The 27,588-nt window shown below is 36.1% G+C and overlaps 1 protein-coding gene across 1 annotated transcript in view; it reads left to right on the forward strand.

The window, feature by feature from the left end:
- Positions 1–27,588, forward strand: part of Hnmt (histamine N-methyltransferase) — a 46,972-nt gene that overhangs the window by 9,719 nt on the left and 9,665 nt on the right. The window contains exons 2-5 of the mRNA XM_015479141.2: positions 1,737–1,789; positions 22,426–22,533; positions 23,589–23,719; positions 26,144–26,237. Of these exons, the coding sequence (XP_015334627.1) occupies positions 1,737–1,789; positions 22,426–22,533; positions 23,589–23,719; positions 26,144–26,237 (386 nt within the window). The remainder of the gene's footprint in view (positions 1–1,736; positions 1,790–22,425; positions 22,534–23,588; positions 23,720–26,143; positions 26,238–27,588) is intronic.

Consider the following 27,588-nt stretch of genomic DNA (forward strand, 5'->3'; position numbering starts at 1 on the left):
AAAAAAAAAAAAAAAAAAAACAAAGGCTACCTTCTGCATGTTCTCTGTTAGAATTGTAATTCACTTGTTAATTTGGAAGATAGTCATTTCTGAGATCTTCTGGCACCTTCCCCAACATCTGGATTACTTTGTTCCTATAGCGGGTGTGTACTCAGGGACAGATAAATTTATTGAGGATGGGGAGGAAAGGTAATACAGTTTCCCTGAGATTAGGGAGGGGGAGAGATTAGGGAGGAGCATGGACAGAGGAAAAGAAAGAAACATGTCCATTTAAAAAAATAAGTCCCAGTGGCAGAGCAGCAAGGGCTATGTTCAGATCATAAAATGGCCCACTGTTACACAAACACAAACATCACCCAGTTCATGTTTTCCTTCTACTTGTCACCTCTTCTCTTCTCACTCTTTAATCTGACGTTTGGCCTTAACTTTCTTTTAAGCCTGTTGTTATCAAACCGATTCATATTGCCAAATCCAATGGACATGTTCTCCTTTGTTATTTCTTTGACACTGCTGGTGGCTGTCTCTGTCTCATTCCCCTTGCACCTCTGAGCTTTGTCACTCTCTTTCCCTATCTCCATTGTGTCTTCCTTATAATTCAGTGACTTTTTAAAGTTTGGTGCTACATCATCATCATCCCTCTGCTCTTCTCGCTTGGCAACATTTTGGGGTGGTGGAGTGCACTCTCCTGCTTGGCCATTACCTTATGATGATTATTTTCCAGAATACGTCATTGATGCCTGACCCTCTCCTACACAGTTAATTTTGCATGTCCAAGTATCTTCTGAATTCAGATTTCTGAATAAAAGAACTGACAAAAGGTAAACTTGCTGTGTCAAACTATTTTCTCTGCCACGCTTTACCCACAGAAACATGACAGTCATTGTACACTTATATTTTTTTTCCTGACCCCTTTCTATCCATCTACAAGCAGGTGCTACTAACTTACTTGCCAGTTCATCTATTCTTCTCTGTTTCTAGTTCTTCTCTGTTTCAGGGCTTTGTTATCTCACATTTCAAACTGAGAGCCAAGTAGTATCTTACTCATTTTTGAATCTCAGAATCTAAGGCTACATACATAAGTAATAGACATTGTTTATTGAAAGAAAGGTGGGAAGCTGGGCATAGTAGTGCACACCTGTAATCCCAGCCGCTTGGGAGGCTGAAGAAGGAAGATTCCAAGTTCAAAATCAGCCTCAGCAACTTAGCAAGGTCCTAAGCAACTGAGAAAGACCCTGTCTCAAAATAAAATATAAAATGGACTGGGGATGTGGCTCAATGGTTAAATCCCTGGTACCAAAAGCAAAACAAAACAAAATGAAGGTGGGAAGAAGGACAGGAAGATAGCAGATATCACAGAAATAGGGTGAACCTCCTGTCCTTTGCCCTATGTACTCTGAAGGGCTGATCACGTCACTGGACTCAAAAGTCCTCATTTATTTTTTCTTGTTCTCCAAACAATCTTCAAGCAAATGGTATGTCATACCTTTACAATGTTCCTAGAGCTGTGTTTAAGTCTCCCAGGTCAAGACTGTTGATGAATGGAATCTGTATGTTTACAAAGACACTCTAAAGAGGGCACTAGAACCACTGAAATAATTGAGACCTTTCATGTTAACCCAGTTTCTGTTTATTGTATTTTTAGTCTATTTTCTTCAAATAGACTTGGTAATCAGATTTTACAAAGCACCTTGCACATTTTTTGTAAAGTACATATTTTTTTTTTGTTTGTTTTTCAGGATTGGAGAAGCAAAATCAGAAATTAAGATTCTGAGCATAGGCGGAGGTGCAGGTATGAATAATACATTTTAAAAGTTTGTATTTTACTGTAAACATCATGTTATTTGATGGCTATCTTTTTTTATTCTTTAGAAAAGCTACTTTGTTTTTGGAAAAGATCAGCACATTAAAACTAGCAATATCATGTCAACTGAGATGAATGCCCCTATAGATTTATAGTTTAGGACATTAACCTTCATTACTATCTGTAACGTGGATAAGTGACGTGACTCTCTTATCCTTTTTACGAATGGGGAAACAGAATAATTTGGAAGTTTACTTTTATCCAAAATGATTTCACAGAAAAGAAGAAGTTCATATGAAGTTTCTTAGGTTTGTGCCACGGGAAGCCTGGTCCATGCATTGGTCACTGGTATATGAGCTGTGGTTCATCTAGCCTCACTAGAAAGAATAAGTGCTTGATGGTGTAATTCATTTACACTGTTGTGACGCTACTTTTCAAGTTGCATTGGTCTAAAACCACTCCCTTCTGGTTGAGTTTCAAAACTGCCTTCTAAGCATTTGAAACACTCCCCAAACCTTTTAAATATGGTCCCACTATTCTTGGAGCTAGTGCAAAAATGTGAACTCTGGAAAGGCAGATAAATGTGATGTCATTTCTAATGGCCCCTAATGATTTGTATGATCTAGGCTGAGACAAAAGCTGCAGTTTTCTCGTCAGTAAAATGAGAATAACGGATTTTTATCTCATAGGATTGTAGTGAGAATAGTATAATTAAAATGTTTATAAAGTGCTTAGCATATTGTTGTTCCTATAAGGCAAGGGCTGTTCCCTTCTGCAAAAATAAAACAAACTTTAACTCATGACTTTGCCTCTTACCAATGCCCAAGTAGTATTTGCTTTATTTTTAAGTTACTAGTCATATGAAAGTTTGAGTTAATATGTTAATATAAAATATGTTAATATAAAATATGTTTTATTTAGATACTGTTTTCTTTTACTGGAGCACTGGTTTAGTAATGATTACCACTTAGTAACACTGATACTAACAATTGTTACTTACTGCTAAGTGGTAATCTCCGGAGTACATGGGTTCCAGTGACACATGAATGAGTTGAATTTTGACCTATGTTAACACAAAGAAAACCCAGAGCCCTCTAGCAAGATGGAGTGACTAGTTTTTGATAACTTTATTGGTTCATTTTTCACAAAATGCACTGTGATATAATCTAATAAGGACAAATCCTTAAAATCATTTTACTTTGTTATCATCTTTCACCAAGAAAACAGAAACCATCAAGGACAAATAATGAAGGATATTGTTATGGATAATACTAAAGAGAGCGTTTAAGCTAAAATACTCCATTATTGCTTACTGATACGATAAGCCGGGAAGATTATATGATACTGTAAGCCTGATGAATTGCCCAAAGAGTGTCCTATTAATTAAGTTAACCAAGACAGTCATTTCCAGTGTGTTTTGCATATGAATTTCAGGCAACCAACAGGCAAGGAGACTATGACTTGATAGTGTCACTTGTGCTTGGACAAAATGAGAAGCCCTAAAAGAAAAAGTAATTAAAAACAATCTCTATCATGACCCAGTTAATTGACCTTTTAATGTAAAGTTAATTGAATTTCTAATGCAAATTTATCCAGGTCCTTATGAGCTATCTAGAGAAAGGAACATTTGGCCTGTACAGCATTTCCTCACAACCAGGTACACCTAGAAGCTAATAGAGAGAACATATGAAATAAAGGGAATTTCTTCTGAGAGAAGTTCTTATGAGAGAAGCTGAACATTGTGTGAATAACAGGCTCTGCCTTGCAGAGAATATGGGTGCTCTTCAGGGTCATTCTTCATATGAAACTGATCAGAAATGTAAAAAGAAATTCAAGTTATAGATACTTAACTCTCACTACCTAAGTGAACTTCATGAAATCAAAAGCAATGCATTTAAAATCCCTAGGTCTAGGTATTCTTGTTGTGAGCAAAAGCATTTTGAGGGGAAGGAACATTGTAGTTAATTTCAGTGCTCGTCTATTAACTGGGTGGCGATTATCTAATAACCTTTCTTTGCCTAACTGCAAGCATGTGCATGGAGGAACTGCCCATCCTTTCCTTAGAGAAATGGTCTCCCATGTATTCTATGATCTACAGTGTGCCTGAGATTGTACATTATTTTTCCAAATCAATCACTTAACTCTAATGCCTGGCAAATGAGGCCATTGGCCTTCTCCTGCACTTTGTGACTCTGTGCTCAGCTCCCATAGTACAATAGTGGGATCCCACTGCAGTCGTGGCTGACGGGCCTCTCTGGTTTCACTGCCTCAACGTTCTCTTCTTGGTTGCCCAGACAACTGCAGGTGTTTTCTGCATATCTGTGATCATCTCTGCATTTGTAACAGTGCTACCATTTCTTCCAGCACAATTGAAAAATATACCCAAAGCAGACAAAGTAGAAACTTCTTAAGTGAAACTGCTGCTTTTAAGCCACTTAGTGCTCATGTTCTTTGGGGCTTATTTGGTTTCCTTTTCAGAAACATGAGCAGGGAGTGTGTGCATGTGCACCCTATCTATTAACCTCTCTTATTTAAAGGCTGGTGTTTGTGTGGAGAGAGTTCCTATAGTTTATGAAAAAAATGTAAGATATTTGAAAAAGGTGTTGGACACTTCAGTTCAAAAGCCAAGCAATTATCAGGGCTCTAAGCAGTTCAAAAGAAAGGAAATTGATGGTAAACTCTTTGGTGTAGGATTTCAATAATCTTTCACATCAGTAAAATACAATCGATAAGCAGCACTGTTAACCATAGATTATATGTTCTAGTGTTAGGAAAATGTGTGTGATAAATACTACATGAACCCCCAAAAAGAAAGTGAAGGAAAACAAATCATCAATAGAATTAGAGACTACATAGCTTTCAGAGAGCCCAAACTGAGAAATCGTGTGTGTATATATGCATGAGTTTGTGTGCTTTAATGAAACATAAGGAGCAGCTAGGATTGCTTTTTTCAGGGTCTCTGTGTATTCATATCATATTAATTTCAGCAATTGTTTTTAGGTTTTAAGAATAATTGCTTTGTATTCTAAATCTCACAGAATCTGCTTTTGGGTCCATCTTTAACATTAATGCTTCCTAAAATTAAACTACCCGGTGGAGCTTCATTATTATTCATCCTTTAATGACTATTATATTTATGCTAGATGGTACATGGAAAAAAATAAGCCCATATTTCTTTTGGTAAGGGAGAATGCTATTAATTTACAGTGCATACATTTACGCCTGGAAAAACATTCCGGAAGGCAATAATGGGCAGCATGTTCTCCTTGCTCTGGACTTTGCTTAAATGAGAATCATTCCATCTGCCTCTCAGTTCTTATGTTCAAATGTCAGGAAGTTGTGTAAGGGTTAGACATAACTAAAATTCAAATAATTTTATTCTATCCAGTTTTTATTTCTGTTTTCATTAACCTCTAGTATACCAATGCAATTGCCATACCATATACAATATCATTGCATATATGTTTATTGATAATTATTTAATCCATTTAGGCAACTCACATATGGTATTTCAAATGCATGTGGTATTTCGTATCTTTTTGGTGATAATTTTACTGATATCTGTTGAGAACAGTTAGGTGTTTTTCTTGCTCTGCAACACATAAATACCAGCATTCCTATATAGGTTAAAAAACAGAAGAGACTTTAGAAACCATCAAAACACTCACTTTACAAATAAGAAGCCTGAGAACCATTAAATTTGAATAAAACCCAGGTCTCTTTAGTCCAGTCCAACAAGTTAAGTTAACAGATATAAAAAGTAATTATTAACCTGGCCAAGGAGAGATTAGTTACTTAGTAATGACCAACTATTTGAAAATCTAATTTTATCAGATTCTTAATCTTGGCTCCTTTCATAAATGACATGTTAAAGTGACACAGAAATTTATAACTTTAAGCTAGTTGGACAGCAATAGAATGGATGTAATTAGAGTAAGAACTAGAAGAGCCAGTATGCCCGGTGTAGAAACCAGGAGGTGGCAGGAAGCAAAGGTTAATGTTTTCCAGTGACCCAGTGTAAGCCAAGAGTGTAGAGCAACAAATTAGGAATGATTAGGGAAATATAAAGAACTTGGGCTTTTTCTTTTCTTTTTTTAAAAATTTTCTCCAGGAAAAAAAATTTTTTTAAATGCTCTTATTGCCATCTTCAGATAGATCCTGTTGAATAAACTGCAAAATACTTGCACCCAAGAGGCCAGTGGTTCAAAGTTCCAGAAAGTGGTTTCTCAGCTCAGTATAAGAAGTTGCTAATGATCAAACATGTCCTGAATTCACAGCTATATCTTAGGCAATAGTGTCATCTGTCACTTTAAGGGTATCGGCATAACTGAAAAAGTACCTCTCAGACATGTTATGGAATCTACTTGGACATTGATGCCTTGGGTGTTTGGATTCTTAAAGGTACTTTCTGTCCTGAAAAATCTATGGTTTCTGAGAAACCTTTCAGGAAAGAGGTGGGCCTTTATCCAGCTGTATCACTGTTAGGAGGAAGGTTGCTCAGAAAACACCAAGTCCCAGTTTTGTCCAAATTGAAGAGTCTTTATTTAGCCGGCGGGCCAGCGACTACTCCCCACAGGACCCATAACTGTCTCTGCAAGGAACAGCAGCAAGCCTGAGCATATTAGGATATTTAAAGGTAAAAACTGTGAAAAACTACATCCGGGTTGCCCGTATAGTCTGGCCCATAACATTGTCACATATTATTAAGCTTCCCATCATAAAGTGAAGGTAAGAATGGACTCCTCATGTCAGAGATGCATGTGCTGGTATTAAATAGCTTAAATTGCAAAGATTTACTCAGTAGTGAATGTCAAACAGAAATTTATTCACTAGTTAAGAGGTCACATCCCAAACTGGCACAAAACCCAACAAGAAACAAATGCTTCAGGAAAACTACAATAACTATATAACACAGACTTTCAAGTAGATTGCAAACAATCCATACTGAATGAAGAATACTCAAATGCTGATGACAACAACAGAAAGACCGAGGCTCTACCATAGGACATATTTTCTTCTATCAGTATTACCTGTGTCCAGCCATTGCTGCTTTCTTATTAATTCTAAGGCTTTACAATTGAGTTTATTTGCTTTTCTAAGTATACAGTCATTTAATCTGCAAATAATGATAGTTTTGTCTCCACTCTGCTCATTATCCCTTGTTTTTCTGTTTCAAGCCTTATTAAATTAGCCAAAACAATCTTGTTCACTCTGCTTTTAATGACAATGACTCCAGTGTTGTACCATTATGTTCCATTCTCTCAAGTCTGTAATGTACTTGTTTTTAAACAATACTTTCATATTCACTGAAGGTTTTAAATACAATACAATGAGGCAAAGTCTTTTGGTACAATTGCATGGGGAGAACTGTTTGTTTTTTAATTACTTAGTTATGAATGTATTTAATAATATTTTGGCCTCAAGATGTGATTATCTAAAGTAGTCCTAAATCTTACAGATTATATATCACTATAGCTTATATCCTTCCAATAATGGAATAACTGCTATCATCCTGTACATGAGTAAAACAGTTCTTACTCATTTAAAGTTACAAGCAATTAGAACCTGGACTAAAACTCGTTTGCATATCTAGACACCCTAGCAGAATTTCACTTCCTCCATAAAAACAAACGTGGTGATTGTTACGGGCCAGGCTATATGGGCAATGACCAAACAGACTCCATTTTACCCTGAGACTCCATATCATGTAAGAAATGCTTCTCCAATGGGAAAGCCTCACCTCTGTACCCATTAATAGTTACCTAGCATAGCATACTTGGCAACATAAAATAGCAATTCTTATACAATGTAAAATTGTTCTCATTGGTTTCCATTTTTCTTGGGCAATGTACTTTGTCAGAGATTGATTGTCTAGACATTAGTAACCATTCTCTAACTTGTACTGAACTAGGGTCATTCTGACCTAGTTTCCTTCTGCTTGCTGCTGCTATGCCAACCTGGAGAATCCCATGGGAAATAATGTACCCATTGCATTGTCTCCTAACCACCCAATTCAGCTTCTGTACCTGTTTGCTTGCAGCTCCGTCAACCTGGTTGTGGTTTTTGCGGTTTTTATCTTTAAATATCCTAAAATGCTCAGGCTTGCTGCTTTTCCTTGCAGAGACAGTTATGGGTCCTGTGGGGAGCAGTCGCTGGCTGACCAGCTAACTAAAGACTCTTCAATTTAGACAAAACTGAGAGTTGGTGTGTTTTCTCAGCAACCTGCCACACAACACCACAAGGTGTTCGTGAGCTACAGAGATTGGCATCAATGCCCTGGGTGTCTTGTAACTTTATCCCTATTAACAGGGAAATACTGAAAAAAAAAATGGTTAGGTGCCTAATTACATATTTAATACAAAATTTAAAAAAAAAAAACCTATTTGAAGAAAAGATCAAATTTCACTGAGAACAATTTAAGAAAATTGAAGAAGCCAATTGCTATTGCTATGTGGAATCTTTCATGTAAGGAGTAAGGAAATGAAAAGAAGTTAAATTCTTCTGAAAGTAAATTGGCATTTTGTGTCAAGAACAGTTCTGATTTTCATCTAATGTACACTGGCATGGCCATATTGGTTGTTGAAATGTTGAAATTAAGCCACTCCTCTACCACCCCACCACAACCCCACATGTTGCTTCAGCATCTCCTGGTTGCCCAACCCCACCTCTCTGCTCCCCATATCCAGGGCTCCAGCAAGTAGATTGGTGGTGCCCACCTAAGAGGGCCACCGACTGATACAGTTCAGGCCACATCTTTTCTGAGCAGCTTTGTACCCTTTTCCTTAAGCCTTTTTTATTTTTTAAACCTCTGTCTTTTTTGTTGTTGTTGTTGCTGTTTGAATACCAACACAAATTAAGAGTCCCATTCTAACCATTAATTCTACTTCTCAGAATTAACCTGAAAAAGTTAAGATTTGCACAACAATTTGTGTTTCATTGTTGAGCTCTTCATAATAGTGAAATACCTAAAACTATATATAATTAACTATATGGTTTTTGTTTTGTTTTGTCTTTTTGTGGTACTGAGTGTTGAACTTGTAGCCTCAGATGTGCTAGGTCTGTACTTTACCACTGTGCCACACACATAGCCCCAGTTCATTAGTCACCCTCCTACACAGACAGAGAGAGAACAGTCATGCATCATGGAACAATAAAAATACATTCTGAGAATGCATCATTAAACGATTTTGTTGTACGAATATCATGGGTTGTACATATACAGATTGAAACAACTATGATATCACTAAGCCATGTCAACTTATTATATGTACAGTCTGTTATTGACTGAAGTATCATGATGTGGTCTATGACTATATATTGAGCTTATAAAACAAACTGCATATAAAATATATTCCTTAATATATAAACATAAATAAAGCATATTTCCTTTTATAAGTATATGTAAATATGTATATATGTACTTTTATTTTATTTATATCCGATATAAATAAAAGGTTAATAGTTAATATCAGTTATCCCACATATCCATTTAAGAGAATATAGTGTGGCCACTGTAAGTAACATATTCAGATACATTTTGGTATATTCACAGTTTAACTGTCAAGTAAGAAAAGCAGAATGATTCATATAGATAATGATTTTCACCTGGGTAGGCAAAAGAAAATGTTTTTCTTGAAGGAAACAAAAAAGCTTAGGAAGACAATAACTTTTGCTTTTTCTAGCAATGAGATATTTTTTTCTACTTTGTACCATCTATGTCTAGAATTTTCTGTGTATTTTATAGCTAGGGATGGGAAAAGTAACCTAATGAAAACTTGATTTTATATTTGAGACATGACATACGGTCTGAACTCTGACTTCTTTCTTCTGCTGCTAAGTAGCAGAAGCCCACAGCACTGTCCCAACCTATGTTTTCATGAGAGTTCTCCTTTGTCAGACTTTGATTCACCTGTAGTAGTATTGTACTTGTATAAATACTTTAGGAGCATCTCCAGCTACCTTATAGATTAGAAGGGCTTTTCTTTAAAGCTCAGAGTTTCTTGTCTGTCTGAAGGAAGTGCATATTAGCCATGATAATTAGGCCTGGGACAGGTGATGGTGGTGCTGATTGAAAGTGTGGGGCTTGTCCTCTGATCCGTGAGGTGCTAGAGTTTTTCTGTGGATGATTTCCTTACTCCACAGGACAGCAGACTCCCAGACTCCTCACTCCAGAGTATAAATGACTGATAATTCTCTTCAGCAAGTTTTGTGTTTTAACCACCACTAATGGCTACAAGCTAATGGAGTGAATCTCAGTGAGAGAAGGTGAAAGAGCGAGCACTGCACAGATAAAGTCACAGCCTCCTGCTTGTCTGGGACTACTCTTGCCAGTATGAGTAGTTTCATTTTACAAATCATGTCTTTGAGAGTAAAGATGCTAAGAGGATCTATTTCATTAAGTGGAGCTGAATATAACTTTCAAACATTACAATAATGCATGTATAGAATTTGCCCCTCTTTCTATGTATGACTGAAGTAGAATTGCTGTATCTATTTATTTGAAATTTATAAACTAAAAGTTAAGGCACAACTAAGTCTTTTTCTAAGTCGTCTATGAAATATCTCTAACTTCAGTGTTTAGTACCCTTTGGAACATTTTCCTTCTTTCTTCCTTCTTTTCTTTTTGTAATTCTGTGAAATTATGCTTCAGTAACCAGGTTGGAGTCCTAAGAAAAGTAATACTTCATGGAACATTTTCTTTAACTTTATATTTCATAGAGCATTTTGGCTGTCTTTTCTTAGGTATCCAGCACTTGCAAACCATCCAGACAGTAGATTTCCTGGGCCAAGGGCCCGAAGACACATGACAGCAAATAGCAATGCCCTTTTGACTCAGAATTTATATTTGTAATCCCCTTACTGAGGCCCTGCAGCTATTTTAATATTCAGCTCTCATTCTTCCATACTGACAGAACTGCTTCAGTGCTAAGATGCTTTCTCTGAGGGGGGGGGCGGAGAGAGAGAGAAACAGAGAGGGAAAGAGAAGAGGATCTTGTCAAGAATCTTCTATCTTCCACACTGCAGTTCACAATCAGATTGTTCTTGCTCTAGTTGCAAACTCATAGCTGAAATGATTTTTCATCACTAAGCATGGAGTTATCTCAGCAATCTTTCTTCCTTAAAACAATTTTTCCCCCATATTTTAGGAGAGAGAACAAGGATGATAATAATCTTATTGCAACATGTAATATAATAACTTTTTTCCTGTTGATAATCTCAGGAATTCATGTATATTTCGATATGAGAAATGAAGCAAGAATAGACTGAAATCAAATGGCAAGAGATATCACAGTCTTTAATCCTCCATTTTCTTGACCTACAGATTTTCTCATTTGGGGAAGCCCCAGGGTTTTCAAGCGGGGATTTGAGTTTCATTTTCTGTAGGATCAATCAGTGGGACAAGCCAGACATCACAAATACAAGATGAATGCTTTTCCAAGTTGTCATTTTATTATGGAGCTGCCCATTTAGAAAGGCAAATCTTCATTCTCTTTGTTCCTATTCTCCTCCAGGCTTCTTTTAAATGTCACCTTTTCCAGGAATCTTATTTGACCACTCAATTGAAAATTACAAAGCCTTCCACCTGCTTACCCTCAGTTTTTGCTGCTTTGGTTTTCTCTATGGCACTGGTTGCCATCCATAAAGGCTGGATGTTTGGGTTTGTATTATTCATTGCTCCAGTGACTAGAAGCTGGCTTTTTAGTAGGTGCCCAGAACTATCAGTTGAATTAATATGATTAATATGTAATAGCTTCAATTTAAGGAACACTTACTGTATATCATAAACTGTGGCAAACCGTCTCCACATTAATTCCTTGAACATGGTGACCCTGTGTTTTGTCTCTATAACTTCCTACTTTTTTTCTTTTTATAGTTTCCCCCCATCTTTAATTAAATGAATTTGGATTTTAAACAAAAATTCAACATTTCCTCTGTTGTCATATTAAATGTAACCATGTAGTTCAGGTTGTAGAGAAAAGTTGTCTAGAAAATGAGACACTGACGCCTCTCTTTTCCTAGTTTTTTGATTTCTTTTCACTACCACTGTCAAAGATCTCAATTAAGTGTCCCTCATTAAATGTAGTCACAATGCATTTAAAATAAGGCTTGTATGAAAGCAAGATATTATAACTACAAAAATATGTGATCTTAAATAAAATGCTCAACATAGGCCAGAAAGGAGACTGGAATGGATTGCAGTTTGAGGAAACACGTAGTGTAACAGAGATTTGCAACAAAGCAGGTTTTAAAAACTTGGTGTTTGTTCATTTTCCCAAACAAAAAGTCAGCATCATTTGTTTGATAGAAAGTATCACAGGAGTGGAAAGAACAGATAAAAATCCACAACCCAGCCTATAAGAAAACAGCTAAAATTTATTAACTTTTGAAGTAAATTATGGCCATGTAGCTTCCCAAAATTCACCAGTCAATAGCTGTAATAAAAATTGTTTTCTCCCCCTTTATCTGCTATAATAATATTAAACTGCCTTTGTACATTTTAGAAAAAGAATCCCAGAGGAGTTAAGTTCTGAGGCAGGCCTAGTCTTTTCTGGGTATATTATTAGATATTTCATATGTCATCACATTTTGTTCTCCCGGCAACTCTGTGAGGCTTCACTAAATTGAAGAAGCTAATGTCCAGATGATGGGAAGCTCAGAGGACTTCAGATCAGGTAGTAGCAGGTGGTGGAGTTGAGAGCCAATCTCAGGTGTAGTTTTCCGTAAATTCCCTAGTTTTCCCCTTATATCACGAAACCTATAGAACATACCAGTTACACATAATTATATAGAAAGTTCTAGAATAAGTGGTCTAAAACCTGGAGGAGAGCTAACAGTAGACACGCAGACTAGCCCAATCCTCTACAAAGGATTCCCTCCCCTCCTCACTGGGCTCTTTCTCCCTTGCTCATTACAGCCAGTAACTCATCCATTGCACTTTCATTGCTTTCCTAACAAAATCCCATATGGCACTGTAATAATATGCACTTAGTGTGTTACATGTCTCCCATTACCAATCTATACCTTTTTAAAAATTCTTCTCTCTATTGTATATTTTCTACTACGTACATTGTCAGAACTAAAAAGTACTTTTCTTTGTCAACCTTTATGAGTTTCCTAATTAGGATGGACCCCTTTAGTGAAAGACTGATTAACAAGAGATAAACCAGTATGTTTACTCATGGACAGTGCTCATGATGTGAGAGAAACCTTCATGAAAACTAACTCAAAGCAGTGGCTCCAGAACACTGGTTTATAGAGCACCTTCAAGAAAAAAACAATAAATTTCTGGGGAGATGACTAGACAAAAGAAAGCAGTTTTAGTATCTAAGGGCAGGAAATATATGGGAAGGTGAATATATATGGACAGACTAAGAATAAGGTTTGTTTATAGATTCCTCCAGTACTGTCTCTGGGCTGAGAAGAATCTAGAACTATATTCAACAAAAGAGAATTTGTATCCTGCCTTTAGGTATAAAAACAAGGATAGGGAGATTTTTTTCTTTCTTCTGCTGCTACTTAATTGCCTTTAGCTCAAAAATAATTTTTATGTCAAAAGGCATATGTTGGGGTGCATGGTTCCTTCAATATATTACTAATTTTCATGCTTCTCTTCTACTGAGTATTACATTCTGAACACTGACATACATTGCTAGGTGTGCATCTAATCTATAGATTCTGGCTGTTACAGAACACTTGAGTGTTGTGTGTACACCTTATTCTATCCAATTTTTTTTTTCTGGTTTGCTTCCAACCTCATTTTATCACAAATGGCACTGTAGCAAAAATCATGGTACAATATCTCTCCATCGACCTGTGAGAATTTCTTTGGATTTTATGTTTGTATTTTATCCCAAATTCAGAGCATGTGAGTCATGGGTTGTGCATATATTTAATTGGAATCAATATTGTCAAATTAGTCCCCATAAAGGCCACAATAGTCTATATTCTTACCAGTCTCCATGAATTTTTCTCTATCTGAATATTCCTGACAGCACTCTCCAGCTTTCTGAATTTTTCACAAGTTCAATAAGCATGAAGTGATATTGCATTGCCATTTCAATTTTCATCTTTCTGATTATTAATGAGTTGTTACAATTGTCAATGTGCTTATTAACTTTTAAAAATTATCTTTATCTAATCAACACTTTAGGCATTTCATATTAGATCCTTAGCAGATGAATGGCTGAAGGAAAGACATTGTAGGATGCAAAAATCCCAAATTAGTCTCTGGTTCTCATTAAGTAATTTATGTACTTTTATTATTTCAAGATCTGAATGATAACTTTTGTAAATATTTTTTTGAGCAAATTAAGTATATAACTAGTTACTCTGATTTTTTGGTCAAAGATTGTTTATTAGTTTGACATAGAATAATTAAATGAAACCGATATACAAAAATGAATTTTAAAAAATGTTGCCCTATGGCATAAGGGAACGAATGAATGTACATTATATTTTCACATTTCATGGATGAAGAAATGAGATCAGAAGAGGTTTAAATACCTTTTAAATTATGCAGAAATCTTCAAATCTGGGTATGCACTAGAGGCAGACCCAAGGAGCCAAATAACTGAGAATTAGGAACTTACAAAACCACTGTAACACCATCCCTGGATTGCCTTGGGATCTCTGACAGCAGACATGTTTGTCCATCAATAAAGCAAGCATATTTTTAGGCAATCAAAGTTCCATTTTGTTGCCTCTTTTACTAGTGCATTAACCAAGAACAGAAAGATGACTCCTATTCAGAGGACCAGTCCTTTGGAATCACCAGATGAAGATCATACATGATTTAAGGGATGGTCACATCTTCCATATATTAACATTTATGATAATGTAGCCATGTCTTATAAAATTTTTGTGTTTTTATAAAATCAAATATCCATTCAATATATGAGAAAACAGAATACATTATAAAGGATCTCTTATTTAAAGATATTTAATTAGAAACAGTAATAAGGATTTTGCTAAAGTTGAAAGATAATTATTATAGAGAGGTTAAATAATGATTTTAGACTTAATGCCAAATTGTAGCTCTGTGAGTTGCTCCACATTTGGTTATAGATGCCTTAGGATAGTCATTTGCATATAAAATTATAACCATAATCAATTCAGACATGTACCTATTTTATTGCAGAGTTGTTTATTTAGTGGGATGATAAGAAGGTATAATAAGGCTCTCCAGAGAAACAGAACATAGATAGATAGACATCTTCTTTATGTGTGTGTGTGTGTGTGTGTGTGTGTGTATATATATATATATATATATATATATATATATATATATATGAAATTTGTTCACTTGTTTATGGAGGCTGAGCTATCCCAATGTCTATGGTCTGTAGGCTAAAGACCCAGGGGAAGTGGTAGTGTAAGTTCCTGTCTAAAAGCTGGCATCCAGGAGACCCAAAGGAACCTATAATTCCATTGAGTCTAAGGACCAGAAAGGGCCAGTGTCCCAGCTCAGGGTATTCTATTTTAATCTTCAATTGATTGGATGAAACACATCCTCCTTAGAGAGGTAATCTGCTTTACTTAATCTATAGATTGAAATGTTAATGTTTTCTCATCCAGAAACACCCTCAGAGACACATTTAGAATATTGTCCAACCAAATATATGGGCACCTCATGGCTCAATAGAGTCAATACATGAAATTAACCATCCAGAGGATTTTTGAATTGGGAGATAAACACTTTAACATAATTAATTCAACTGAAGTTTTGTGGAAACAATTTTAAATTATAGATAAGAAACAAAAAGGGATTAAAAGTAACCTAAAATTTCACCATCCTGAGATAACCACTGATTATAATTCAGTTCATGTCTTTCTGAGCACTGTGTATTGAAACAAAGTGCTCTATAACTTATTGATTTATGCTGACATATGTTTGGATTTGCCTAACTGCTCAAATTCCACACATTGATCAATGGACAAAATCAGTTGTTAAATCATCATAGCATGCTCAGACTCCAAATTCATTAATTTGCTTTGCTATTCACAAAAGGAAGAAAAGGCGGGGGAGGATAATACACAGGAATAGAGCTGTTTAATCATTGCTATCTATTCTTTTGTCACAGGAAATTTTGCAGATTTTTTAAAGTGTGAATTATTTAATGGCATTTCTCATTTTTTTGGTTTTGTTTTGTTGTTTGTTTTTGGTATTGGGGATTGCACACAGGGGTGATTTACTACTGAGCTCTACCCCCAGCCCTTTTTATTTTTTATTTTGAGACGAGGTATGGCTAAATTGCTTGGGGTCTTTGTAAGTTGCTGAGACTGGCCTTGAACTTGCAATCTCTTGCCTTAGCCTCCCTAGTCACTGGGATTACAGGTGTGTGCTACTGGCTTAATGACATTTCTTAAGAAGGCTTTAGCTAATCCAAACAACTGTTGGTGTTTATGTATCTTTTTTTTGGGGGGGGGGGGTACTAGAGATTGAACTCAGGTCCACTAGATCACTGAACCACATCCTCAGCCCTATTTTGTATTTTACTTAGAGACAGGGTCTCACTGAGTTGCTTAACACCTTGCTTTTTCTGAGGCTGGCTTTGTACTCAGGATCCTCCTGCCTCAGCCTCCCAACTGCTGGGATTACAGGTGTGTGCCACCGCACCCAAATATGTATCTTAAGATTGTGATGTCCAAATAAGTAGCTTACAGTTGTCATAGTTAGGTTCAAATAGTGCCTAATGAGAGTTCACATGTGAAAGGAGACTAACTTTATACTGAGCATGTATCGTCGCACTTCCCTTAGAACAGACTCCTGGCTTCTCCATGTTTTTCATGTATTCCTGAAGGTGCTGAGAATTTATGGATTAATTTGATGGATTTGGGCCTAGTTTGGTTTCTGCCATCTCTTTGACACATGAGTTTGGCTTGTGTGCTCACTAAAAGCATTTATAATAAGGGTACTTAATACCGAACATAGGAACACATTTATAACATTTTGGCACAGAGGGATTCAGCTGAACAAGAACAAATGTTCTCCCTTCCTTCCTCCCCCCTTTCCCTCCCTCCCTCTCTCCCTTCCTTCCTTCTTTACTTTCTTTCTTTCTCTTTTACTCCTGGATCATGGTACCATAGGGTCTGATAACCCCTGGTATGCTTTTCAGTGATTGATGATTAAACCAGCTCAGCTGTTATAGGTACCTTGATTCTTTTTAACAAACTTATTGGAGTCAAGCCTTTGTTAGTGAATTAAATGAGTGAAGAAAAGCAATACTTTAGATCAAGAAAGACAAGTATGTGTTATCTGTGTTTCCTGGAAGCAGCCTCAGTGGGAAAACCCACCAGAACAGTCAGTCATGTATGGCAGAGTTCAAGACCTATGAATGTTAGCTCGATGAAGGAAGGGAGCGAGGAATAGCATTCCAGGCAGAGGAAAAAACATGGGCAAAAGAAAAAATATGGAAGAACATGGTCTATGGGGATGGGCTGGGAGAATGCAAGTGATAGAGGGTTCCTGAAGACAAAAGTTTCAAAACGTGAAATTGTGAGATGAGAATAAGGAAGCTGGCAGGGTGACTTATGTTTAGTCAAGATGCTTGACCCTAACCCAACTGATCAAATTTTAAGCAGGTAAGTGATGTGCTCATTTAGCATAGAGTTTTAAATGGTTGTCATGGTGATAGCTTTGCAGGAGACAAGACCAGAGAGAGATAGGCTGACCTTTTAAGATATTATTACAGTATTATCAGAGTTGGAATATTTGGGCTTGAATAAGAACATTGCTATTAGTGACACAAAAGGGAAAGCAAAGAATTATTTAGTAGGAAAACTATCTGATGGCCAGGGAAGGAGGACAAAGAAAGAATGAAGCTTACATGACGAAACAGCATAGGTGAAAATTTCAAGAAAATATTTGTAACTAAATACTAAATTATTAGTCAAGAGTAATACAATAGAAAGTCTCAACTATCTTTCTGACTGACTTTATTGTGGAGGAAGTTCATGTATATCTAAGTTTGTTTTAAAAACTATTTTTGGAGAAATTTTGAATTCACAGTGTTCTAATCAGCTTTTTCACTGCTGTGACTGAAAGGCACAACCAGGACAACTGTAGGGGAGGAAAAGTTTATCCGGGACTTATGGTTTCAGAGGTCTCAGTCCATAGGCAGCTGACTCCATTCCTCGGGGCTAAAGGTGAGGCAGAACAATATGGCAGAGGAAGGCAGTTCATGCGATGATCAGGAAGCAGAGAGAGAGAGAGAGAGAGAGAGAGATTCTACTCTCCAGTTACAAAATATATACCCCAAAGGTACTCCCCACGGGATCCACCTCCTCCAATCATACCCTACCCACCTGCAGTTACCACTCAGTTAATCCTACTAGGAGAATAATTCACTGATTGGGTAAAGCTCCCATAACCCAATCATTTCTCCTTTAAACCTTGAATCGTCTCACACTTGAGCTTTTGGAGGATGCCTCACATCCAAACCATAACACACAGCAAAATTGGGAGGATGGTACAAAGATTACCCTGGTTTCCTTCCCTACATGTATAGCCTCCCTGTTATCAATATTCCCTAACAAATCTGTATCTTTATTAAAATTCATCAACCTTAATCATAATATCCCAAATTCATCTTTATATTCAGTTTCACTTTTGATGTTGCTATGGTTTGAGTGTCTTCATTCCTCCCAAACTCATGTTGAAACTGAATTCCCAATGCAGCAGCATTAAGAGATAAGGCCTTTAGGAGGTTATCAGGCCTGAGGGCTCCGTCTTTGAGAATGGGATTAGTGAACTTATCAAAGTGTCATCAGCTAGCCCTTTTACTACATGAGGATACCTAAATGATGCCATCTATGAAGAAATATCCAACCTAAAATCCTTTTTTTTTTTTTTTACTTTTTAAAAATTTGATTTATTGATATTCTGTTTGATGTAAATACTCATCATACTTTTTTTCTTCTTTTTATTTTTTTTAATTTTTTTAAGCAGTCATTTTTTATTAGAATTTTGAAGAAAAAAATATTAGATGGCACTAGTAAAGCAGAATCAGGCAGCAGTTATTAAACTGAATGCTGTTTGATAGAGCTGCAGAGAGTAGGTAAAAGGAATTAAAATTATCATAAATTTGTAAAATATGTGTGTCTTATTTGCTCATTTGTTTTATTATACTGGTCAGTTTAAGACATAGTTCCTTTTAAAAATTTTGTTTACAAAATAAAATGTGAAGAAGAATGTTTTGTTGAAAGGAAAAAATTTGAGTCTACAAAACAAAACTAGATGGGTCACTAGGACAATAGGCATAGAATGGAGCTATCTTTTGCAAGCAGGCAGTATGGTTGGTCACAGTGTAAATCAGCTTTCCATTGCGGTGACAGAATACCTGAGATACACAATTTAGAAGGGGAAAATGTTTATTTTGGCTCATGGTTTCAGTCCATGTTCACTTGGATTAGTTGCGTTTAGGCCGGTGGCAAGGCAGTACGTTGTGGCAGAAGCAGGTGACAAAGGAAAGCTTCTCACTTCATGGTAGCCAGGAAGCAGAGAAAGAGGTCTGGATTTCAATATACCCATAAGGGCATCCCCCAGTGACCTACGCCCTCCAACTAGAATCCACCCCAAAGCTTCCACCACCTCTTTTTTAAAATATTTTTTTTTTAGTTGTAGATGGACATAATATCTTTATTTATTTTTATGTGATGCTGAGGATCAAACCCAGTGCCTCATGCATGCAGGGCAAGTGCAATATGACTGAGCTACAACCCCAGCCTTCGCCCACCTCTTAACAGTGCCATCAGTTGAGGACCAAGACTTCAACAACATGACCTGTGGGAAGATATGTAAGATCTAAACCATAGTAGTCACCCTACCTGTAAAGTCAGGAATAGGTTCCATGTGCTTACTCCTGAAGAAACAGCTTCATTACCTCCTCTTGTTATTTGTTCATTTTTGCTAGGGATGTAACACACATGGTTTTGCACTCTAGCGTTTGCTACCCAAACTCATGGTTTGCTTATCTCAGTTGCTGTTCTCGAATTGCATCTTCTATTAGTGTCCATGGAAGAGGGACTGCTGGCTCTGAACCTGTCTGAGGCTGTGCTGGATGTGATCTGCCACTGGAGCAGATCTGAAAAGTCTGGATCCATCTTTGGAGGAGGAGATCTTATCAAGTCCCAGGGGGAGAAATGATGACATTTCAGTGATTTCTTTTAAAATGTTGACTTTGAAATCTTCATAACTGATTTATGAAAAGTTGAAGATAGTGGATTGGATGACAGAAGCAGGAATAGGACTTTCATGTTTCAGTCCTTTGGGGCAAGCTGGGACCTATTTCCAATTAGCCTATAGCTTTTTTTTTTTTTAATTAACCATTTGCCTTATTTTTTCCCCTTCAAAAACAGTTGCTGTAGAGAAGAATAAAATACTTTTTGTGTACTTTTAGTATTCAGCATGTTCCTGTCTCTTAGTATGAAATAGAAGACCAAACGCTACAGATTTTAACAGATGTGCTTAAAACATTAGATATATCAGTATCCTCTGAGTGAAGTTGACAAAATTATGCTATGTGCATGTATGAATATATCACAATGAATTTCAATTTTATATTTAAATATAATGCACCTATTAAAAAGTAAATACATAAATATAAGGAAGACCAATAAAGTAGAGGAAAAGAACAGGGGTAGGGAATAGGGGAGGAAACGAGGATTGTGAATAAACTATGTTATATGCATTTATGAATATGTCAAAATGAACCCCACTATTATATATAAGTACAATGCACTAAATAATAAATATATTATTAAAAATATTCAAATCACTTTATCTGATTTAAATAATTTGTAGTTTGCAATCAGGAGCACATGAGAGGTTCTAAGTAAAGCATCTAGTACAATGTTTGGCAAATAAGTGGCCAATAAATTGTAGCTATAATTGTTAGGTAAGGAATAAGAAATTTTATGTAGTATTCCCAACTTTGGAGAAAAATAAGTTTTTCATCCCCCACTTCAGCTTCTTTCTCACTCCCCTGCCTTCCTGTACATATGCACCATCTCTGGAACCCAAATCCATTGGCATTTCTTTGGACTACCATTATGACATTGACTATCCTGTTTTCCTAGCCTAGCATCTTCTGTTCCCGGTTTATCTTTCTCATTTACTTTATTCCAGATCTCCCAGTCTTATGATCTGTTTTTCTGCCTGCAATGTCTAACCTTGAAAAGGTTCTGTTAATGTCATTTATGCCAAAACGTTAAAGTCTAACATAATTTTCATATGCTAATCTTGCCAAGAGGTATTTCCATTTTAATGAAGGTCAACATCATAACCTAATCGAATAAAAGTGCAAAACTTAATTTGGAGGCATTAGTAATAGGGATAGAAGGAATGGTTTTAAAGACAGGGACTCAATGGCAACAATAAAAATAATTAATAGCTAACATTTATTCAGTGCCAACTCTATTTTGCACTGTATTCTATCTGCATTAACACATTTAACCCTCACGGCTAATAAATTACGTGTTCTTATTTTTTATATTTTTCTGATGAGGAAAATGAAGCTAAGAGAGGTAAAGCAAATTGACAAGATCATATACACCCAGTACATGGAGAACACCTGTTTGAAATGCAAGTCCATCTGCCTTACCACCTTTTCCTATGCCATCACTTATAGACCGAGTTTCCATCAGGATGGGGATCCTCCTGCTCTTGCATTTGCTATAGCCTAGTGCAGTTGCTGGCACAGGGTAAACCGTCAATTAGTAGTTGATGAATGAATTAATGGAAGAATATCCATTCTGTCCAAAATCTCCTCTCCACTTACCTCTTGGATTTCCTCTTGCTTAGAAGCCCGCCTCACCCAGTATTCTAAGTATTCATAGGTACTCTTCTACTTCCTGACTTTGTGCCTTTGTCATCCTGTCTGCTCTGCCTACAATCCTTCACTTCCCATAAGTCTCTGGACCACCTCCCTCACCTGGAGAGAGACAGAGCTGGAGAGTGGTCTCTTTTCAAGAAGCTCTGCTTATTCTAACTTCTCTTATATCCTTTCCCTCATGATTTCCTCTCCTCATCCCACCCTAGCCCAATACAGCCAGGATTGTTGCCATATCTGTCTTTTCCACTAGGCAGTGATACTTTAGAAGGCAGATGTCTGACATATTTTGTATCCTTTATTTGTACCTAACATATGTTTTTATCTTTTTTTAATCTTTTTTTTTCATTCTTCTAGCCTAGACAAGTTTATTCATTCTAAGCTATTTTTCCTTATCTTAATGTCTCTGATTATGGTCAGTTGATAAAATCTTAAAATTATATCTAACGGTGTTTTTTTTCCAGACTTGGTAAAACAAAAATAGGGATTGTCATCTTCTGTAATCAATGACATCTTTGATTTAATAAAATGCAGTGATGGATATTAAATAAAGATTATATGTGTGAATGAATGAATGGCTGAATGACATTCATGTTCCCCCTCAAATTACATTATGAGTCCTACTGAAAACCTAGCGTTTCTGCCTTACAGGTATTGTGGCAGTGGAACAGTTTTGCATTATTCTTTCTGCTAGTCTTTTCTTGTAAAAGTAAGGCAGATAATAAATCAGCTCAAATTGTTCTTAATCACTTATTTTTGTAATGGTGTAATCTGTTCTGTATATTTATCTTCTAGGTGAAATTGATCTTCAAATTCTCTCCAAAGTTCAGGTTCAATACCCAGGAGTGCATATCAACAATGAAGTTGTTGAACCGAGTGCAGAACAAATCACCAAATACAAAGGTACCTGTAGCCTTTGGTGCTATATGCCAAATCTTATACACAAAGGCTTATCATCTCATATTTTTTTGCCTTGAATGATTAATAATACAGTGACTGTGGTATGCTCTTTGTAAGCTTCTTTGGAGAAGAACCTAATTAATTCTTAAAGGCATGAATGAATGCCTCAGCCTGTGAACAGTGAATAATTAGACTCTTATTGACTCTCCATCCATTCCCATGTCGTCATCAACTATTAGTTTTAATTTTTATTCTTAGGGTCAGAGTCATTCATTGATTCAGAATATGACAGAATTCCTGCCCTTAAATAGCTTATCTTTAATGGGTTACAACAAGAATTGGCTTTTTTTTTTTTTTTTTTCTGAAAAGGGCCAAGTAGTAAATGTTTAAGACTCAGAAGGCCACTAGTCTCTGTCACAGCTAATTGACTTTGATGTTTTGGCACAAAGCTCGCCATAGACAGTATTTAAACTGAATATTAGTGTGTTTCAATAAAACTTCATTTATAAATGCATTTTATAATGCATTTGAATTTCATATTCACAAATTATGAAATATTGTCCTTCTTTTGATTTTTCTAGTCATTTAATAATAATAAAATAATTAATAATAATGTAATAGCATGAAACATGAATGACAGGAAATAGAACAATATATGTTTTTAGTTTATAGTTCATGCAAAATAGGTGGTAGACCAGATATAGTCCTGGGCCTTGGTTTCCTGCTCCTGATTTCACAGTCATATTACCTGTTTCATATCAACTTTACATTAATAAAATTTACTAGTGGATTCCCCATTAATACTAAGATAATGTAACCTATATCTAACCAGGTTCTCATAATTATTTCTTATTGACTCTTCCTTTTGCCTCTAATTTTATTTAATCCTGGGAAAAAATCAGAATGAGCCCCAAGGTTTCCCAGAGCTGCATAAAAAAGAAAAATGTGTTTTATATCTGTTATGTATATAACATTGATTGCATTAAAATTCTAAATGGAAATTGGTTCCACATTTGCAATTAAAATTGATGGTGTGCCACCTCTTCTCTGTATTTTAGAGCTTGTAGCCAAGACATCAAACCTCGAGAACATAAAGTTTGCTTGGCATAAAGAGACATCATCTGAATATCAAAATAGAATAATGGAGAAAAAAGAGCTTCAAAAGTGGGACTTTATTCATATGATTCAGGTAAGAAATATTTATTATAATAATACTATCAGAAGGGAGATTTTTCAGAAATATTCATCAAGCATGTGTAAAATTTTAATGTTTTTTTAAATGAAAATTTTGTGATTTCTCATTTTACAAGGGAGTATTATCTGTCCAAATACAAGTATTGATAAAATTCTCCTTAACATCCCATAAGGCCAATTTTCTTTATTCCATAGTCATCACTATATCTATATATCTATATCTATCTATATCTATCTATCTATCTATCTATCTATCTAGATATATTTTTCTGCAGTGAGAAACCCACACAGATTCATATACAGTAGAACGAATACATAATAGAGTGAATATATGTCCTGGCTAGTTTTCCAGTGACCCAAATGGTCTGGAATGTACATTTTTTCTAAATCCTTTTTTGCTTTAGCCTTTAATAAACAGCCTGTATACTGTGTATAAAGCAAAAGGGGCAAGTTTTATGATTCCTCAGATCAATAAAGTCTTACTGATATCAGCCAGTCATTCAGCAGGACTTTATTTCTACGTCTAGCACCAAGAGCCTAATGAGTGATAACTCTTGAATAGAGGACCAGATGAATAGATGAATAGATGAATTTCCAGCCTTCAAGGATATTTCTGGATAGCATGAGCAATGTCTAGGCTTTGAGAGTTGGCTACTACCAGCAGATGTGCATATTTCAGATCTACCACTTGGTGAATAACAAAACACTTTTTCTGTTCTATAGACCACAACTATAGTTAGACCAAAGAAATAAACTCATGAAGAAACCAAAAGAAGAAACGACCCCAAGGTTGACATATTTAGGCAATCCTATACCTCTGTTCCCTTGGTTGATAAAACCTTTTCTGCATGAGGGGGCACTTAATGTTGTTAAGCAAGCCTTGGGTGTTTGTCTATTATACTTGCTTTCCCCCCTGCTCACATAACTATTTCATAACTCCCTTCTTTCCTTATTCTCCTGCAACCTCCCCCTACCATTCATCTCCAGCTGATGACCTCACTTCTTATTGTGTGAAAACCATATAAATTATCAGATGAAAACTCATCTCTCACCCTCTTAACTTGCAAACACAGCTGCATTTGTAACCATCATCTCCTGTCTTATTGCAGAAGCCTCCTCTTATCAAAAGCCAGTTCTTCCACTAATGCTCTGATTCCGATTATTTTCCCTGTTCTAAAATACTGTGACTTTAGGCATCAGCTTCTTTGTCGTCCCCCACCCCCAGACTTCCATGTTTGTCCTTTCTTCCTCACAGCATCTCTCTTTCCTTTATCTACTCAACATTTTCTGAGCTCTATCTCTTCACTGCTACTTCAGTCCTGACCCTCTCCCGATATTCACAGTCAGCCCACAGGTCTCCCTGTGTCTTAGATAAATTCAGGATGTCTGCTATGGCCCTGTCTCTTTTTCATCCAGGTCATGTCATAGGTATTTAGCCATCTTGTGGATCAGCTGTGTTGGTGCCTGTCTGCGCTCCCTGTGGTGGGCAATGTGGAGTGACCTGGCACTCAACACGGCTGCTGAGGCAGTATGGGCCATAAGCAGCTTCATTCTACTTCATTCATTCACGTGAGAGAGTCTACAGCTTAAGTTGTTTTCCCTTGGTGCAATGAATTCTGTTATGAACACACTATATGGAATATTGAATTCTTGTCTGAGAGAGAGGAAGGTGAGATATAAGAAGTGTCTGTGGGGTGGTTAGCCACTTGGGCATGAAAATCATTAGGGAAATTTTCCCACTCCCAATGAATAATATCACACTCTGTGTGTTGGCTAGAAAGTTCTGCACTTACTAAAAGAGGGTGGGCTGACCCCTAACACTCTATGACTAAGCATGTAGCTTCCTGCTTTTTTCAGGTCAATGTCCTAGACATCAGAATTTGTCACATTTTTCTGTGATTTTCTTTCTTTCTTTCTTTCTTTTCTTTTTTTTTTTTTTTTTAAAAAAAAAGCATTTGTGAGCACATGGAGAAGCTAGTACAAAGGACTTAATTTTAAAGCAACGTTCCATGAAATGGGGTCTGATTTTATGGTGCCAGCACCATTTTCTCCCAGAAGACTGCAGTTCACAAAATATAGAATAGGCAGAGGATCAATGTCCCCATGTGGAATGGAATCAAAGTGTCTCCAGCTATAAATGTCTGTGTTATAGAAGCCAGAAGTAAAATTTAAACCTATTTGGCTTTAATTGAACAAATGCCATAGTTTTCCATTTTCCCAAATATTTTCTCATGCTGTTGTCCTATCTCTCCATATAACATCTTTAATCTTTAAATGTCTTAAGAGTTTTATTGGATAAAAATTCACTGAACTTGAAAATCAAACCTTCTAGTCCAAGCAACAAAGACTCCAACACAGAGCAATGTCTCATTTCTCTTTTTTTTTTTTCTTTTTCCATTTCTCTTTCCCTCCTATCTAGATGCTGTATTATGTAGAAGATATTCCAGCTACCTTGAAATTCTTCCATAGTCTCTTAGCTAACAATGCTAAGATTCTCATTATTCTTGTATCAGGTACGTTATTTTCGTTCAGCCTGAATTTTAAAATGGCAATAGTGCATGTATGGATTCATGTGTTTGAGGAGATCTAGTATATTTTGTCATTGTTATAGAATTCTTGCCTTAGTTTCTGACTCCAATCAATTATTTTTTATACTATTAAGAAAGTCTTTTGCTACATTCTTAGTTTAGGGGGTGTAAAGGAATTAAATATCTATTTACTTCTTTTTCTTGGGTAAAAGTCTTTGTCTTCTTTTATGAATTCTTTATACAACAGAGGACAGTCAAGTGATAGTTTTTAAAAATATTTTATTAGTTATTGATGGACTTTTATTTATTTGTTTACATGTGGTGCTGAGAATCGAACCCAGTGCCTCAACATGTGAGGCAAGCACTCTACCACTGAGCCACAACCCCAGCCCCAAGTGATAGGAATTTTTAAGTGAGCCTAAGAGTAGTGAATATTTATACTTACTTTGTGTCACTTGAGTATCCCTTTGCTTCTGGATATTAATTAATAACTAAAGGTTAAAATATTTAAGATGCTATCATATTTGATTAATTTCCATTTGTAAACCATTAGCAACACTGCTCATTGTAGCTTTTATCAAACACCTATAAAAAATGGCCCACAGGTTTGTTTTGGGATGATGTATTTGCCAGAGAAGCTTTTGATCCCATCATGTGGCTTCCAGAGATACAGAGTGCCATGTAGAGAACATAAGTAAATGTTCTTAGAAAATGAAATGTCAACATTATTGAGGTCATTTATTTATTAGAGTAATCCTTCCATGCAGTCTTTGTGGATTGCCCACCTAGTGATAAATGTCTTGATTCAAAATGCAGAAAGTCCCTGTCATCCTCAAACACACAGCCGACTCCATACTCAATCCCTATGTCATAAAATTAACTTGTTCTTAAATATAATGAATAGTTTTCAAGATTGCAAAAATAGTTGCTGCTTATAATCCAGGGCTTGAACTTATGAGACTTTGGCAATGAGACTTCCTGTACACAACCTGCTCCCCATGAGAACATTTTGATATACTATTTTTTTTTTAACCTCTAGTTAGTTAGAAGTATTAATTTTTGTGGGAAAAGTCTGGCTTTCCATTTAAAAGAGATTATGTAAACAGGATCCTTTCTACTAATTTCTCTCTAAATTAGGACACTGGGCTAAAGTACTTTGCACTGCATTTAGGAACATAAAAGTAAAGTTAGTTCTTCACATTGTCAAAAGTCTGTTCTTGATGATCTGCATCAGTGGACCTGAAAAAGTCTTGCATACAGAAATAGCAATTCATCCATAAATAATATGGTTTGATTTTAAAATATATTTCATATAGATAGCAAGTTCACTTTCATA

The sequence above is a fragment of the Marmota marmota genome, unplaced genomic scaffold, assembly GCF_001458135.2.
Source record: "Marmota marmota marmota unplaced genomic scaffold, marMar, whole genome shotgun sequence".
NCBI lineage: Eukaryota > Metazoa > Chordata > Mammalia > Rodentia > Sciuridae > Marmota > Marmota marmota.